At 39.9% G+C, this 15,996-nt stretch overlaps 1 protein-coding gene across 6 annotated transcripts in view; it reads left to right on the forward strand.

Moving 5' to 3' along the window:
* Positions 1 to 15,996, forward strand: part of MYLK (myosin light chain kinase) — a 228,691-nt gene that overhangs the window by 196,394 nt on the left and 16,301 nt on the right. For all 6 annotated transcript variants that reach the window (XM_064514692.1, XM_064514696.1, XM_026118420.2 and 3 more), the window contains 5 exons: positions 567 to 869; positions 4,600 to 4,632; positions 4,731 to 4,824; positions 6,147 to 6,350; positions 10,918 to 11,135. In XM_064514692.1, coding sequence (XP_064370762.1) covers positions 567 to 869; positions 4,600 to 4,632; positions 4,731 to 4,824; positions 6,147 to 6,350; positions 10,918 to 11,135 — 852 coding nt within the window. The remainder of the gene's footprint in view (positions 1 to 566; positions 870 to 4,599; positions 4,633 to 4,730; positions 4,825 to 6,146; positions 6,351 to 10,917; positions 11,136 to 15,996) is intronic.

A 15,996-nucleotide genomic window follows, 5' to 3' on the forward strand; every position in this document is an offset into this window, starting at 1 on the left:
CTGCTCACGATCTGTGTCGCTATGCCAACAAAAGAGTTTTGGTGTCCCTGATACCTAGCTACGCTTGGATTAATGGCACATTCAGAGGCTGCGAAAGGTTAGCAGCGGCCTTGGAGCACGGTGGCAGCGGAGGGGAGCTGGGCTGAGAGCATCACAGCCATGGTGACTGTGACAGGGGTGAGTGACCCTCTAAGGAAGTTAACCAAGGAGAGGTTTGCACTACTGTGGGAGATTTGATTCCAGTACTTGCTGGCATAGCTGTGACTGGTTTTAGTTCCTATAATGATAGTTGTGAAGGACATAGGCTTCAGCATGGCTAAGCAAGATGCCCAGGGTACCGAACGGCCCATGCTGAGTCCCATGTGGGATCAGCACCTGTGTTAGCTAATTCAGATAGGTCTGTCTGTGCTGCTGTTGTTCCTTCTTACTGTAGTACAACCCTCCAAGGCACAGCAACGACACAGAAGGAACCGAGCTGTGTGCTAGGGCCGCTCACATCCTAATGACAGTCCTACCTCATACTCTCACTATTTCAGCTAATGTGTTTTGCATGTGCGTCTTTGCAGATAAACCGGACCCACCTGCTGGAACACCTTGCGCGTCGGACATACGGAGTTCGTCCCTCACTCTCTCGTGGTACGGCTCCTCTTACGATGGGGGAAGTGCTGTGCAGTCCTACACCGTGGAGATCTGGAACTCAGTGGATAACAAATGGACAGACCTCACTACCTGCCGCAGCACGTCTTTCAGTGTGCAGGACCTGCAAGCTGACAGGGAGTACAAATTCCGCGTGCGAGCTGCTAACGTGTATGGCATCAGCGAGCCCAGTCAAGAATCCGAGCTGGTAAAAGTTGGAGAGAAACAAGAAGGTTAGTTTTTAAAAGAAAGAATACCTGAATTGCATTACACTGTGTGCTAACACTTCCCCAGTGAGGTCAGGCAGCTGTACATGCTCTTTCGCATGTGTCTGTGTGCAATGAATGCTTGTGCTGGCTGTAAGTGTGCTAATGTCCGGTCGCAAGCTTCATTTGGGTGCCTGTGCATGTAAGTTTTGCATGCATCTATTGTGGGAACCTGGCTTCTGGATCCCAAACCCTGCTCTGAGAAAGAACCAATAATTTGCCTTCTGGATTGCTGTCTGCGTACTTGCTGACCAACTTCTGTAGTTCAGTGCAGAGGTAATGGGAGATGAAACCTTTCATGCATAAGTTACAGATTCAGACCTTGCCCAGCAGAAAATGATGTTTGGTGGCTTACCTGAACTATACTGGTGGATTCATTACAGTTTGTACTGAACACACCATGGAAAAACAAGTCAAAAACACTATCCCAGCCTCTGTGCTTGCTGGTAGCCAAGCGCTGAATCTGTAAGTGGAAGCTGAATTAGCCTCTCATTCAGAGAAATAGTTCCCATTCTTCAAATCCCATCATGGGAGACCACCAAAAGAAAATCCTCAATCCTGTTGCCCCAATACGTCTGATCTGGTGGATTTCAGACTTGTATCCCTTAGAGTATGTTGGTTTTACAGCATTTATGGGTGTTAAAGATACTTTTAGGGGATTTTTGTGCTAAGTAAGCAGAATATTTTTATTCTAGTTGCATGTGCTTGTAATGTATTTTTCAGTATCTTTCACCTTTTATTTTTTGCTTAAGATTTTTTCAAGGGCCTATTGGGAAGAGCTGGAGCATTTCAGAAGTTATTCTGAAAGTGGTACAGAAGTTTTTAATATGACACACAAAAATATCAATATTATTTTTAAAAAGTAGATATTGAATGTGCACTCACATCTACCAACAGTACAAGGATCATTTCAATAGTCATGCCACACTGAAAAGCCCACAATAGGGGGAACAAGAATGATGCATTTTGCCTTATTTCTTATCTTTGGGGACTTGTCTTTGGTGTTGCATCTCTCCATCCCTATTTATGTATGCAGGGCTTTGGAGTTTTAAGTGTCTTACGTAAAATCCTTGTGATACTATCTTTTAGTGTCACAGCAAGACAAAATGACAACAAAGTGGTGCAGCACCACACAACTGTGTAAAGGCTCTCAACAGATATTTCCAAACTAAAGGACATCATATTCCTTTTCAAGTGCTAAATTGGACATGTTCTGAGAAATTGCTTTCCTCTGTTTTACAGATTTTAAAGTTAATGCATATCAAGGTGCAGCTTTTCTTCAAAGGGGGGAAAAATAGCATTAGGAGTAGCAGTAGAATTGGAAGAAAGCCAGGCGGTGCTGGCTCTTCATAATAAAATTCGCTGTGTTTGAATGCCCTCTTTCTTTAGTTGCAGGAGGGACACCTTCTGGAGTCGGGGACCGGACTTTTCCCTACATTTGCTTTTCCCAGAGCTGACGTTAATTGTACTGGGCCAAAACAAACAAGTTATTTTTAAGTCTAAGAGTTTTCTTACCTAGGTTTTAATGCAGAAAGACTAGAGAGTGTATGAATCATTGTGACACATACAGAAAACAGCAACAAAGTTACTTTGAGTGAAAAGAAAATGCCTGCTGTTTACAGGAGAGTGGCTGGTCTTAGCCTTCTCTGGCTGCCAGTGCTTCTTGATTTCTGTTCTTGATACCAAAGCTAGTATGGAGAAAGGGCAAGTCATTTAAAGTCTGAAATTTCAAGTGTGCAGAGCATAGCTCGTGTTCTAATTAAAGCCGGTGGAAAATGCCTGCGTTCAGCACCTCTGAAAGTCAGGACTTCAAACCGTCATCTATGTAAACACTTAGCTGAGTAACTAAGGATTTTTCATTACTGCCAGAAAGAGTGATTACTGATTTTTATACTGAGGCTGCTAGTGCATATCAGCAATCTCAATCAAATCCTAGTGAAGAAAGGCATGGGAAACTTTTCACTGTGGATTCAGAGAAAACAGCTACTAAAATAAGGCCATGTCACAAAGGATTAAGGCAGACATTGCCATGTTTGAGGAAAATCTGGTACCGCTGACTCACTTCTGAGAAAGATTTTGGCACAGCTACTCAGGGCTTACCAAGCTCAGATATGTATCATTTATCTAATTTAGGCTTCCACTGGTAGACCAAAAGGTTTCTAGCTCGTATATTGAATATAGTGCTGCTGCAGAGCGGGGAACCGACTTCTTTGTCTGTCTAATAGCCATTTGGCAGGCGTAACTACTTGGCAGCGTGGCTGGGATCAACTCCCTTATGCAGCCCTTAAAAGGGGAGGAAAATGTGATGTGCTTCGTGCAAGTGTGGTTTCTAGATGAGGAAGATGTGAGTGAGGACAGCTACCACCGAGCGGGGAGGACCCCCTTCCCTCCCTGCTATTCTAGTACCTCGGCTGATGGCAACCCAGCTAGTCTGTGCTGGGGCATGCAAGTGTTGCAAACCTGGCAAAAAGAAAGAGAGGCTTTAGTAACACGTTATAGCTACTTCATTGAGTTTGCTACCAGAATACAGATGCAACATCATGTGTTTGGGTGGTAGAAGAAGGTGAGGGACGAAGCTGGTCAGTTATATCAAAATGACCACGTCAGACTAGCTCTCTGCTCCCCTTTCACCCTTTCTTTCTGTTGTTTTTTGTCATCTGCTGCATGTAACTCTAAGTAAAGTAGGTGCATGTAGAGCACCCAACAGTGTCTGGAATGCTGCATTAATGCATCGTAACATAAATCGGTTGGCACGGTGGGGATAAATCGCTTGGCTGGGGTTGCACTCGACAATGGCAAAGTGCTGCTTCAGCAGTTGACAGGAGAGTTGTGCAGATCACTGAAACCGCCTTTGCAGTTTCTCAGATTACTGGTCATAGCCACAGGTCTTAGCAACAAGTCCAAGTGGTGTAAGTAATATAAACAACACTGCAACTGCAACCCCTTTCCCCATACCTGCCAGCAACATAGGGAACAACACACAAACCAGTGTCACTGACAGTTACTGCACTTGAAAATTTTTAGGAAGACACTCAGGGCGGCTTTCACTCTGCCTCCTGTTACTGGGCTTGCCAATATCTCTGTCTGCCTTTGCATACACCTGCAGAACTGAGGCTCCATTTGGACCTCGGTGATTTCAAAGTTCAGCCACACTCAGGAAGGTGTATGGTTTCCAAATTTTTCCAGTCCTCCTGAGTCTCAAAAATTTGTCTAGATGCTTTGCAAGGCATCTTTTCATGTAAGAGTTTGCTTTAGTTTTGGTTTTCAGTCCCAAAAATGTATAGAAAAGCCAGAAAAGGATTTGCCATTGTACCAATAGTATAGTTACTGATTTTAATATTTTTAATTTATTTTCCATTTCATTAAAGCATTCTGAAAGCAGTTTACTAGATGATTTTGAACTGATTCAGTATGCCTATGTTTCTAATAGACAGGTAAAATAGCTGAGCACTGCAAAACACCTCAACTTGGTTTATTAAGAAGTGGTGACCAGGTTTTGATTATGTAGTTAGTAGAAATGTAGATGTGGTGAATAGATTTTGATTATGAAGTTAATGCACAAACTCCCTGACTACTGTTTGCTGCTTAGCCATTAGGATCTACCAGTTACCCATACTACTGTGAATAATTTGACTCTTCTATATAAGTACTGTATCCTATATAAGGAATTAATCATGGCTTTTTTTTTTCTTCATAGAACTTAAAGATGAAGTGGAGCTATCTGATGATGGTAAGAAGTTCATATTTTAATATGGACAAATGCAAAGCTGCATCCTTAATTCATGCTGTTTGGAGGTTTTAATCACAATTCTTAATCCTCATTTATAGAAGGGAAAGAAACGGAGATCGAATATCGGACGGTTGCTATCAACACTGAGCAAAAAGTTTCAGATGTCTACAATATTGAAGAAAGACTGGGATCGTAAGTACAATACTGTGCTTTTGAAGACACAGTGTTTTTGAAGCTAGCAGTCAATTAAAAAGATGAGGTGTATTCATTCCTTGATGGTGTCTTGCACTCTTAGCATTTCAGCTGGGCTCCTCTGTTGCAGTAAAAATAGATTCTAATGTATGTTGGCCTCCACTCCATAAAGATCTTGTATTCCTATTAGTTGATATTTTTAAATAGGCATTACATGCATTTTTGGCAAGGAAAGTGGAGCCCACAAATGAATAAAGCCAGAGGATTTGTTCGTTGTTCTGTGCTCTAAAAGCTAGCTGAAAAGAGAGGAACACACTGTGCACTTGCATTTCCATTATATCCATTAGCGATAACAAGATTATCCTGCCCACAGGCTAGAATCTGTGTTGACAGTGGTTATAATCCCAAGAGCATTAATAGTATTGCTCAGTGGAGGTCAGTGATTAACCTGGCTGTGTTTCTGAGTAGTCAAGCTCGTGGTTATGTGAATTGCATGCCAGGATAATCTTTGAGCAATTTGTGTTCCTGGTGGTGCTGAAGGCTAGGGGCCCTGTGTGCTTCTCATAATAAATCTGCCACTTCCCGTCCTTCTACCTGATAAGTGTGTCACAGAAGTGGAATTGTGTGTATTCAGCAAATTGAATTAACAGCACTGAAGCCTCTAGCATTGGGATTCTCATTTCACCTACATCTTACACGTAAGGTGTTTCCTGTCCAGTTCCCCTTTGGAGGTGTATGGCCAACAGAAAAGCTTGCAGGGTGCAGAAAAGCTTGAGTTGTATGAATTGAGGCTCTGCAGGAGTCTGGTTTTTTGAACCCTCCTGTATAGAAGATGCTAATGGGAATATTGTTTATTAGAAAGTAAAGGGATGATCTGGGAGTCTTTGGGCTGCAGTGTGATATTAATATTATCCATACACATTAGTGTATGTGTATGGATGTCTATACTTAGTGTGTGTGAGTTTTTCAGCTTGTAATATCAGCGTACAAATACAGTGCTGTATTTCTACTGTATCTTTGCTATGTACAAACCAAATTCTGAGTGGAAGTTCTGGGGCAGCTCTTCAACTGGTGCAGCTCAGCACAGTTCTGCTGATTTTGATAGATTTGCAGCAACTTTTGCCTTCTGGGGAATCTCTCTAGATATGTTATTCATTAAAAAGTTCTTGCAGATTACTCTGTGCAAAATCAGTGCTTGTTATGATGACATTTTTATTTCAGACTAGAGTGGTTGCACTGGAATATTTAGTAAAATGTTGTTGCTATTCATGGTGAACCATACATTGCAAAAACATTTTATGGAAATAGTTATGTATTTTCAGGGGGAAATTTGGACAAGTCTTTAGGCTTGTCGAAAAGAAGACTGGAAAAGTTTGGGCAGGAAAATTTTTCAAAGCATATTCTGCTAAGGAAAAAGAAAACATAAGGGAAGAAATCAGCATCATGAATTGTCTACATCATCCAAAACTTGTCCAATGTGTAGATGCCTTTGAAGAAAAAGCCAACATTGTTATGGTCTTGGAAATGTAAGTATAAAGGAGATCACACTAGCAAAGCTAATAATATTGAAAATAATTGTGTATACAAAAATAGCAACTTACCTAGACATGGGTGACTGTCAAACCCATGCAGGGTTTGCAGGGCCTGGATGGTGTTTCACACCTTCTAAGTTTTTCCAGTTATTTACGCAAGTTCTTTAAATTGCATAAGTGAATCTGTGGTATATCTCTTTAAAATCAGGGAAGAAGCATTACATTCGTTATTGTCTTGTTTGTGCCTTTTTTAATTGAGTATGTGTGGTGTTTTTCTGCAGCTCGCTTCTAATGCTAAATTGGGAAGGGGAAAGAAAAAAAGTTAGCTGCAACTTGGGCTTGGGCTTGTTTGAGGAGGAGATAATTTAGTTTTTCTTCAGGCATTTCTAAAAATGTATAGAAGACGCTTGTATCATATTTCACTTAAACACCGGTCAGTTGTCTTTCATAGAGAATTGAATGTTGGGGTAGAACTGGTTATGGAAGAGAAAGATAAGCTTAAGAATGCAAATCTCAACCTACATTCAAACAAAATAGTTGAGGTTCCATGAAAAATTCACCCAGGCAAATTTAGAGTGCCCAAGAGGTATTGGGAGCACTTTAGTTTTCATCAAGTGCAGTATTTATTAAGGGAGTGCTGTCTAAAAATCTCCATAAATTGTTCATCTAATGTTCTAAATCAAGAACAGTAGATGTAGAAAGATTGGTTTCTGTTTCCCAAAAAACTAATTAAACAGGACTTGTTCTGCCCCTAATGTTAACCCCCACCATTCTCCATGATGGTCCAGGTGTAACAGTTGTAGAAGGGGATATTTCCTTCTTTATCTGAAAGTCATTGCACTCTTCAGCCCAAGAGCAATTAAGCAAAGCTGAATCTGAAGTCAGCCTATATTGCTGTCTTAGGTGTTGCTAACTTACACGGCAAAATTATCTCCACCCTCCCAGAAACTGTTTGCTTTGTGGTACTTACTCCACACCATTGTGGGAAATAGCAGAAAAGCACCACAAGAGCAGTACTGTAACAATCTCACAGGGCTGTGGCTGACGTATGTTTTTATTTGTAGATAGTAGATATTTTTTACTTTTGGAAAAGAGGAGGTTCAGAACATGTTCGTGCACCAGTATTCATTTGAAGGAAAGAATTTGCACAGCGTGGGTTGGAAAGCAGTGGTCAGACTTCAAAAGCAACGAGTGTGCATCACCAAAGTGACGTCTGCATCATCCGTAATGCACCTTGCTTAGTGTAAATCCTGTACTTGTGGCAGCAACAGCTGGAAAAAAAATTAAATCCTGATCTATGTAATGTCTTTCCCCCAAAGTTACATCAGGCACTGTGCTCCTGCCACATCTGCTTCAGGTACTGTCTGCTGCAAGAAGGAGAAGCAGCTTTTTTGCTGCCTAGAAGTGTCAAACAAGATAGAGGTTCTTAGAAGGAAAAGAGACTATACCTCTGCTCTGCTTGCTTGCTGTTTGTCTACACTATGTGCAAGCTGCTGTTGCATGGGTACATTTCAGAGACTGAATCCTTGTTATGCAATCCAGGCACTTATGTGCAAGACTGCTTTTATATTTAGATTTAGAAGTTGAGCAAGTTGATGACGGTAAAGGAAGGGAACCCTACTTAGCTTGGAATTGGGAGCTGGCAGACCTAACGGAAAACAAGGAAATGTATAAAGAGTTTTGAATAGCAAATGGTTTTACACTCCATTAATTTCCCACTGCCAGCAAAGGCTTTTTACTTTAAAAAATATGTATAAAAATGCAATCAAATTTAAAATAGTTCTGTTACCCAGTCTAATTAGAATGTGATTTTAGGTTGGGGTGGCCACAATTTGTGGCTTTGGAATCCACATTCTGAAATTTCCATAGTGTGCAGAGCCATAGGAGGAGGGTTTCTCCAGGCAGCACACGGGCAGGAGGTAGCAGTCTGTCCCTGGTAGCGCTGGTAGCGCTGGAGCGGGTTTGGGCACTGAGGTGCTGGCGTGACACATTCATATCAGATGGCCTGGTCACCTCTGCACCGTCACAGCTCCGCTGTCACCCAACTGACATAGTCCCAGCATGGCAACCACACTTGGATCGTTAGAGAGCCACCGAGCCATCATTTCTGTTTTAGGTGTTAAGCCAATATTTCCCTGCCTATCAAAGAAGTAGTGAGACCCATTTTCCAAAATTCTTAGTACCCAAGCTGTTCTTCTGTATTCCCAACAGAGTGTAAATGTGTGGACTTCAAATAAATCAAGCTTACCTGCCATCAGTCTACTTTTACACCAGATTTTAGCAGTGACTGGAGTTTAGCTGTTGCTGAGGAGCACCTTTGGGTTTTCCCTCCTGATACTTACCCTGAATTTGTCATTGTAATTTTATTCGTATATCCTTTTGAACTTTGCCCAGTAATTTCTCTCCCATATTTGTATTTATGCCATGACACTATTTTATGTGGCTTCATTTCATACTTATAATAGATTTTTTTTAGAGAAGTGGTGTTTATTAGAGTTTTTGATCATTCATTTTGAATCAAACACTATAGTAATTCAAATAATTTGACATGTCCTTCCCTGAAAACCCTCCAATTTGCCATTTCCTGGAAGTCAGGAACAAATCTCAGTGGTTTCCTTTTCAATTACAGCAATGCACCGGTTCCACAATAGATTTCTCAGTGGAAAAAAAAATCTAAAAAATATTAGCATGTTGCGAATGGCATCCAACATTGGGAGTTAAATGTCTTAAAGTCTCCTCACCTAGAGGAGACTGAAGAGAGACGAATCCAGAAAGAAATCTCATTGACCTGATCAGGCATTTAGGTTCTGATGTAGTTGTGATTGTGTGAAGAAAGCCTCCTCCTTCTTGCATATGTGTGCAGTACCTGGACAGCACTGGTTCAGTTCAGCATCCTGACCGGGGAAAAATGAAACCTGATTTGGCTCAGGATATAAACGCAAAAAATGCGTTCTATAAACGCATTTACAGTTTAATCTAATGATGTTACCAGAATGTCTACCAGTCGTAGGTTAAAAGAAAGAAAATCCTACATGCAGATTCAGTATCCAAATATATGCCAAAAAGCTGTGCTGGAGACAATGGTATGGTTTCTGACAACTTAGGGATCTAAAAAAACAAAAACAAAAACAAAAAAACCCCAACACTTTAGTGTATTATTTAGTGTATTATTTAGTGTAATGGGTCATTATTGTCTGGGTTAAACAGTCAAAAAGCAACCTATACTCTTTAGGATTGGAATGGAGATATATTGGAATTGCAGCATGCTCCAGCTGCAAACATTCTGCGTACAGATGATTTCAGAAACACCTGCATACTGGCGTCTTACTGAAGTAACAAAATACTTGATAGCAGAATTTTCAGAGCTGTTTATCCAACAGCTGTAGCCATAATATTGGTTTTATGTTATGTATATACTATAATCCAGTGTAACCTCTGAGTATGTCAAGCCTATGCTATTCTTATTGGTTCCTTGTTAACAGGAAACTGCAGTAGCATTTCTAATTACTTATTTTCTGAAACCTCATAGTCAAAGCTACAAATACATCCAGAACTCCAGATGTTTCAATTTCAGTTTAATACATGAGGGATATCACCAAGTATCTGACAACTTGCAAACATTGCAAAGCCATTTTTCAGTTGCGTGTTTTCTTTCTGTAAGTGAAATGTGCAATTACATTTGGCAATCAGCAGGAATGCTGCCAAATATTAAGCCACATAAAGAGCATATAGCGTTTCATTTAAGAACAGATTTCTAAAAGCAAAGCTGCTTTTCACCATTTGCTCCCTTATGTATGGGTCACTCGCCCACTGCATACAGAAAAGTATTTGCCATCTTTGGACATGAGCAGATGGACCAGTTAAGTGATTACTCAGAATTCAAAAAAAGACCAAGCACAATTTACATTTTGTTTTATTATCTCTAGAATAAAACTGTCCCACTTTAGTTCTGGAAGGAGTTTGATCCAGGAGATTTTACTCTGGAAAGAGCAATTATTTCACAGCTTAAATAAGCATAAAATTGGAATCGACCTACAAGCAGTGTGATGATGGTTCAGTTAAAAATATCAGCACCAAAAAAGTTGTGTGTTAAGTCCTGTTAAAACTAAGGAGGCAATTCCCGTTGAGCTCATGTGGGTCACTGATTTACCCTTCAAGCTTTGCATTAACTGTATCATTTGAATTCTTCCTTCTCCAGCCATTCTCTAGCATTCCCAGCCTCTCCTCTCAACTTTAGCAGTGGCTAAATGCTAAAGGTAGGATGTAAATCCAGCTGCATGCCCACTGTCTGGGATGCTAGCGTGTGTGTTTCACAGTCCTAAGCCGGGGGAATATTTCAGCAGGGAAAAGATCTATTGATTTGTACCAAACACAGCAGGAGGTGGTTTTTCCTAACAGAGTGATCCTCGTGTCTATGGAAAAGGCCATTACAGCACATAGATTGTGTCCTGAAGTCCTGTTGCAAGTTTGAACTATCTGTATTTGTGTAAAGGAAATAGCTTGATTTCTCCCAAAATGAAAATGCTACAGAAGTCCTCTTTTTTTTTTCTGTCTGTCCTAGTGTTTCTGGAGGAGAACTCTTTGAACGAATCATTGATGAAGACTTTGAACTGACAGAGAGAGAGTGCATTAAATATATGAGGCAGATTTCAGAAGGAGTTCAGTACATCCATAAGCAGGGTATTGTCCATTTGGATTTGAAGCCAGAAAATATTATGTGCGTCAACAAGACCGGTACAAGTATCAAACTCATTGACTTTGGACTTGCAAGAAGATTAGGTAATAACTTTTCTGCCTACTTCAGTATGTCACGGGGAAAAGGGCAGGAGAAGCAGTAAATCATAGTATTATACTCTCATGTGTGAAGAGTAAACAGACATATTTCATATATATATAGTTCTGGGTTTAGATTAAAAAAATAGAACAGGTAAAAACAAGACCTTCCAAAGAGAGTGCAGTGTACCTCGTCTCCATGAGGAGTTTGCAGTTAAATGTATTCAAAATAGTTATTGGTTTCTGTGGGTAGGATATCCTTGTAGGTTACAAGGTGAAATACACAGTCGTGTTCTATGACAATACAGCAGTCATGTTAATAAATATTTACATTTAGTGCAGGTAGTCTCAAAAGCTTAGCTCTGTAACTGTAAGAAATACAACAAAACATTGGTCTTCAGGGTTACTAAAAATCTTTGAGGCTTTTGTGAGGGCAGGAGTTAAGGTGATGTTCTAGAAGACTTTCAAAGACGGATAGTTACGTTCAGTTTACACTTCCCCTTTGGTTTTATCACTTCCCATCCTAAACAGCAGCATATTGTTGTACATGTTAAACACAGGCTGTACTTTGTAAAGAGCCATGTTTTCATCATGCTCAAAATGGTTGATAAAGCAGCACTATTTGCAAATAATGCAGTGGGACTGAAAAAAACCTCTTCCATTTGACAAGCACCTCCTCTTTTTAAGCTGTTCTCAGTTGCTTCCTGTAATTCATTTTAGACTAAGTTTTCCAACATTCAGTGCCATCCAAAAGCAGAAGACCTTGCAGAGCTGCTTTTCTTCATAATGCTCAATATTAACTCTGCTCTAAAAAGCAGCCTTCCTGTTGTGTATATTGGTGTTAATATTAACATATAACAATAAATAACAATACCAACATCACATACCGATCTTTTTTATCTTATACTTACACAGGGAAGAAAAATCATTCCAAGAATTAGAAGCAGATAAAATAGTTTAGGAACCTGTTGTACTGGGAGAGCTGTTATTTGTGGCTCTTTTCGCATTAACTTGATTAGGACAGCTCATATGAATTGCTACTGTTATAAGTGACTCAAAACTAGATTCCTGTTTGTGATCTTTTCCCTTCCTTCTTTAAACAAAATTATGTTTGATACTTTATTAAAAAGTAGAATGATGATTACTGTAAGAGTAAAGCCTGGAATTCCAATCTTCTGGTTTGTTATCTGCCTACATGCTGCTGCTCCTTGTTCTTTTGGCACATGAGTAACAGACCACAGCATACCCAAGAGCGTAATTTTACTAAACAAACCAAAAATGGTATGTTGATTGAATAGGAGAAAAAAAGTTTACTTTTCAGATTTTTGGGGGAAGTTCAACTCCAAAGGGGCATTATATGAATCTTGATCGCGTAGACACTGTGAATTCAGCGAAATATGTGTTATATCACATTTAAAAAGATTCTGCTGCCATTACGTTCCTTTACCAGTGTGGAGGCAATACTTTCTGGGAGCATAAGCTGGTTTTTGTTCTTATTGAGGAAACAGCAGAACTGTTAACTAAGTTCCAATTGTGAAGTTTTTGTTGTCAGAGATGCATGAAAGCATCCATCCAGCCATACTCCAGCTTTCAGCCTGGAAATCCCTACATTTACTGCTGAAGTGAGCAGATTCTATGAAGATATACTACACAAGGAACCACAGAATCGCCTTTTTACAGAAGTTTCTTCAGCTACCTTCATATCTTCAAATCAGAATTAAACCATATTTAACAAAAGCAAGATCCTATTTTCAACAGCCCGTTTGTATCAATTAGGTTTTCCATTTTTCTGTTAATGTAGTGGTGTCACCGTGTATTTTGCACTGCTGACAATAGTCTGTGAGCTGCTACAGGCATGTCATATCTAGTAAATCTCTCTGTATAACTTTTCTTTTGTGGAAGGATGAGAGCTATGGGCACTGAAGCTGATCTTGGTTTTTACAATGCTGCACACTTATTTGGCTTAATACAGTAAGTTACACCATAGGTATTTGCTGTTTTTTTCATCCCTGAAAAGAAACTAGTCTCTCACAACAGCCTGGCATTCTGGACAACCCAGAGCGTGGCACTTCCCTAGGAAGAGAAAGTGCCTTTCTGTCCTATGCACAAAAAGCAAAAGCTCTGTGTTAATCACTAAGACGTTCCTAACAGTTGGCTGAGATGTTTTCCAAAATTAGAAAATGATTTCTACTGTCTCATTTCCTTATAAAAAATTATTAAATTGTCAAAAACAATTTTTACTAAGTGCTGTCATCCTGTCAGTTGCCATTGAGAGCATGTTCCTCTGCCGTCAGTGCCTGGTTACTTTATAATTGACCATCAGATTCCCTTTGGCTTTGATAGATGTGGGATTAGGAGCTCTCATACTATGGACCTGACCCTGATTCAACAGGCCATACTCAGCCAAGGGGGCTGCTAAAGGGAACAGTGACTGATTCTGCACTTCAGCTGCTGAGATTTTTAGTAGCTGTTTTGCAACAACTGCAAACTTTTTAAGCTGTTCTCAGTTGCTTCCTGTAATTCATTTTAGACTAATTTTTCCAACATTCAGTGCCATCCAAAAGCAGAAGACCTTGCAGAGCTGTTTTTCTTCACAGATTCCCTTTGGCTTTGATAGATGTGGGATTAGGAGCTCTCATACTATGGACCTGACCCTGATTCAACAGGCCATACTCAGCCAAGGGGCTGCTAAAGGGAACAGTGACTGATTCTGCACTTCAGCTGCTGAGATTTTTAGTAGCTGTTTTGCAACAACTGCAAACTTAATGCATCTAGATATTCAATGTCTTTATCAGTTTTAAAGAAATTAAGATCAGCTCCTTCTGCAGTCATTTTCTGCAGTTAATTAGTTCTGTTATTTTGTCAGGAAATACCAAAGCTGCAGTGGGATATTTTCCTGACCTTTTTTGGTGTGCTGAGGAACACATGTAGAAAATTGTTTAAGATAAACTTCTTGAGGAGAAAAGGGAATGGTTTTTGAGTACTGTAAAGATTTTTTTTTAATCAGTTGATTATACACAGTGACAGCAACAGTTTCCAGCTAGCTTGTCAGCCTTCTATCTGAACTAAGTGGTATCCAAACATAGATCCTACTTGTGTATCAAGCTTGTAAACATCTGGGCAAAGATTTGACATACTATTCAGTAGAAAAGGTCTCATTCTTTTGTTTTTTCTTTTATACACAGAAAATGCTGTATCAGTTCTTTCACACTGTGTGCTTGCACTCAAATGCTGTGTTTTCAAAAAACATTTCTGTGACCTACGGGTAGCACATTTCATACCCCAGCCTTTGGCATACACAGTGGTTCATGGTAGTTTACATAGTGCACAGAAAAGCCTCCAAAATTGGATGTGAAAATCTGAGCCTCAGATTCAGAAGATCATGATGAAGCTCTTAGAAAACAGGTCTTTCGTGACAAATTTAAGTAATTTTTCATAAGGACAGTTTGAAAAAAGTGTAGATGTTGAGCTTAGAAAGAAAACAAAAGACAGGATCTCAAGTCTTCCCACTTGTGCTTAGAAAAGGGAGGGTGCTTAGAAAAGGGAGGGTGTCACTCCTTATTGCCACTGTGGCGAAGACGTTGGCCTTGTTTTTAGTTAAGTCAGTTTATCCTGGATATTAAGAAAAGTTTCCTAACTTTTGGGGTAAGAAAACTCTGATTACATGAATGTAGGGATGTTATGGAATATCTTTTGAATGAGATTTTTCAGGCCTACTCAGACATCTGTCAGGAGGGATCTTGATATTGGTGAGCTTGCCTGGAAAGTAGGTGATTTCCTGGGGCCGCGCTCAGGTGCTCCTCTCTGTTTCCCTCCCTAGAAAGGGGGACTCTGCGTGGCGAAGTGTCTGAAAGGAGGGAGAACGTGTGAAGATGCGATTTCCTGAATTAATTTACTATCACCATGTCTGAGCAAAGCAAAAAGAGTTTCACAGCACTTTAGATGGGAACCTGGCATAACTATGAGTGAATTCCTTGTGGTAGTGCCTGGAAGTTGCCTCAAACATGCTTTCAATTCTTAAAACAAGTTATTAATCCCATGTATCCTTCAGTTTTCAGGAGGTGAATTGGGGATATGAATACCTCAAAAGAGGACTGACTTGGGTGTATAATTAGATTTTATGAAATAACTTAACAGCTTTCAGTGGAGGTAACTGTAGGTGCATAATCAGTATTTGGAACAGTTTTTATGTTGCAAAATGTGATAATGGGAAGTTCTGGTAAAGTATCCTGTAGTGATTCAGTGTTCTGGCCAAGTAACTTTTACTGTAGTCTTCTTGAAACAATTATTTGACCTTTAGTTTTATTTGTTAAGCTTTTTTCTTGATTATTGAGCTGCAAATCTCTGCACATGTGGTTACCTTAACAGGAGCAGGATCGGAATCTGTTACATTGGTTTTTCTTCCCATTCATGTCTATTTTATTTAGCTGGTAATCTCCCTTGGGGCAGGGATGGTGTCTCCCTATGTCCTTCTTCTGTGCTTAATCTGGATGCTACTGTTGCACAAGAGTAAACATAACGTGATGGATCTCGGTTAATGCAAATACCAATTGTTCAGGCAGAGGTACAGACTCGACGAGCGTTTCTCAACCTAAATCCACACCGGTTTCAAGTCAGAAATGATTTATCTCCTGACATTCTTATATTCTTATAATACAAATTTTTATTAAAATTTGGTTTTTTCCCCAATCCCTAATCTGTTCTTGTTTCTTACTACTTGTAGTTTACTCCCTTCTTGACCACGTATATTCTTTTCTTCCCAGCCTATTTAGAATGAGCATCAATGAAAATGTGCCCATTGAGATTTGCCTAATAATTTCTATCTAAATGACTTGCATTGTGTTTCACACTATCACCAAAAGTTGGA

The sequence above is a fragment of the Dromaius novaehollandiae genome, chromosome 7 (assembly GCF_036370855.1).
Source record: "Dromaius novaehollandiae isolate bDroNov1 chromosome 7, bDroNov1.hap1, whole genome shotgun sequence".
Classification (NCBI taxonomy): Eukaryota; Metazoa; Chordata; class Aves; order Casuariiformes; family Dromaiidae; genus Dromaius; species Dromaius novaehollandiae.